This window comes from Austrofundulus limnaeus, unplaced genomic scaffold (assembly GCF_001266775.1).
Source record: "Austrofundulus limnaeus strain Quisiro unplaced genomic scaffold, Austrofundulus_limnaeus-1.0 Scaffold1387, whole genome shotgun sequence".
NCBI classification, from domain to species: Eukaryota; Metazoa; Chordata; class Actinopteri; order Cyprinodontiformes; family Rivulidae; genus Austrofundulus; species Austrofundulus limnaeus.
The window spans coordinates 31,685-33,426 of record NW_013953789.1 but is presented as its reverse complement, the minus strand read 5'-3'; the positions used below and the strand labels follow the sequence as shown (position 1 = coordinate 33,426).

General features: G+C 34.8%; 1 protein-coding gene across 1 annotated transcript in view; it reads right to left on the bottom strand.

The window, feature by feature from the left end:
- Positions 1-398: 398 nt before the first annotated feature.
- The window catches only part of LOC106535217 (C-type lectin domain family 4 member M), a 4,423-nt gene continuing 3,079 nt past the window's right edge, over positions 399-1,742 (bottom strand). Inside the window, exons 3-6 of the mRNA XM_014032169.1 lie at positions 1,101-1,448; positions 854-1,023; positions 631-743; positions 399-554 (exon numbers count right to left, since the gene is read on the bottom strand). Coding sequence (XP_013887623.1) covers positions 428-554; positions 631-743; positions 854-1,023; positions 1,101-1,296 — 606 coding nt within the window. The 5' untranslated portion in view covers positions 1,297-1,448 and the 3' untranslated portion in view covers positions 399-427. The remainder of the gene's footprint in view (positions 555-630; positions 744-853; positions 1,024-1,100; positions 1,449-1,742) is intronic.

The window sequence follows — 1,742 nt, the reverse complement described above, 5'->3', positions numbered from 1 at the left end:
GTGTTATTTTCAGTTAGTTTTGTAGCTATTGCAGCACAATTAACACATAATTTCTTTTGTTTCAAGTCAGCAGTAAAACTGAAGCCTTTTTATGGAATTAATCAAAGTAAAACAGTCATTTTCTCCTAACAAAAATTTACATCATAAGAAAATCAGGGAATAAAAATAAATAAATTCTTTGATATTGAACAGCTTCGTAGCAGTCTCTACTGACCAAACAGTAGATATCAAAAGTACATACAAAAAAACACACTCTACATCTACAAAGCAATATAAAACAAAAACACATATGAAATGTGAGTTTTGGGAAGCTCTACAAACATTTATTTAAAACTAAATTTGTTGATCCTACTGTATTTTTTAATGCATGTGTAAAAGGCTGTTTTATATAATGGGATTTCACACAAAATATATTTGACTGCAGACTTTAAATAGTTAAAGCCATCTTTTCACAGATCCATTGTTGCTTGACATTGCACATCACTGATTTCCATCCTTGGTTTTGGACAGAAATTGCACAGTGACCATCTTGTGCAGACTCTTGAATCCAGATGCTGGGAACAAAATTAAAAATTAGAGTTTAAAGGTGCTACATTTACTGATGTGTTGTGTAAGATATGCATCTCTTACTTGTTGGTCAGATCACTTCCATCAACCCACATCCATTTGTTATTTTCTGCTCTAAGACCAATCCAGTATCCCTTGTTGTCTGAACTTCTCCAACTATTCTCACTGATGAATTGCTGAGAGAGAATCAAGGAAAACATTATCAAAGAAACACAATTAATTCCCAGAAGTTCAGATAATGTCTGATTCACAATTATAAGCTGCAAGTACAACAGTCTTTTATCACCTTTTCAGTTTCATCAGCTACAACAACCAGATATGAATTCTTTTCTCCACAGTCTGCTTGAGCTTCTTCCCAGGTTTTCTGACCATCACTAGAAGGGTTCTTAATTAAATAACAGCTGGACTGTGAGGGTAGCCAGCCATCCTGACAAGCTGAACATTTTCGTCCTGAAACTAAAGAAATAAGGTCATAAATAACAGGACTACACTGCAATATTGTTGTTGCCATAATTCATAAGAACTGAACACACCGGTTTTCTTTGGACAATAGGCATCAACACTCCACTGAGCTCGACTGATGTTGTTCTTGTTCCATGTTGCCTCAGTGTTTCTTATATGGTCTGTGAGGTGTTTTGTCTCAGCCTTCAGCTCCAGGTTTTCTCCAGTCAGGTTTGTGATCTTGCTTTCTGAGACAGTTAATGTCTTAGTCAGGTTGTCAAACTGCATTTTCAGGTCGTTGTGATCCTTCTTCGAAATATTCAAGTCTGAGCTGAGTTTGCTGTTGAGGTTTATCAGCTTGCGATTTTCAGTCTGCAGAGCTGATTGGTTGGCTTTCAGAATATTCAACTCATCGACGTCACTCTGAGGAATTAAAGAAACTAACAAAATAAAACAGAAAACTATTTTTTACAAACTTAGATTTTGACATAGCACAAATCAAGTTTATATCAGTTTATTTTAGACTTTTACACTTTAATAGACCATTTCATACTTAAAAATATGCATTCACAAGGAAGATCAAAGGTCATTTGGTATAAACACTGAGGTTGCACACCATTGGAATTGAACCTGCATTCAAACGGTAAATTTACATCGCTACTCAGAACCGATTAATTTGTTTTAAACTTTTGTGTGAAGCTGTTCTTTAAGACTATAGATGAGTCATATATATA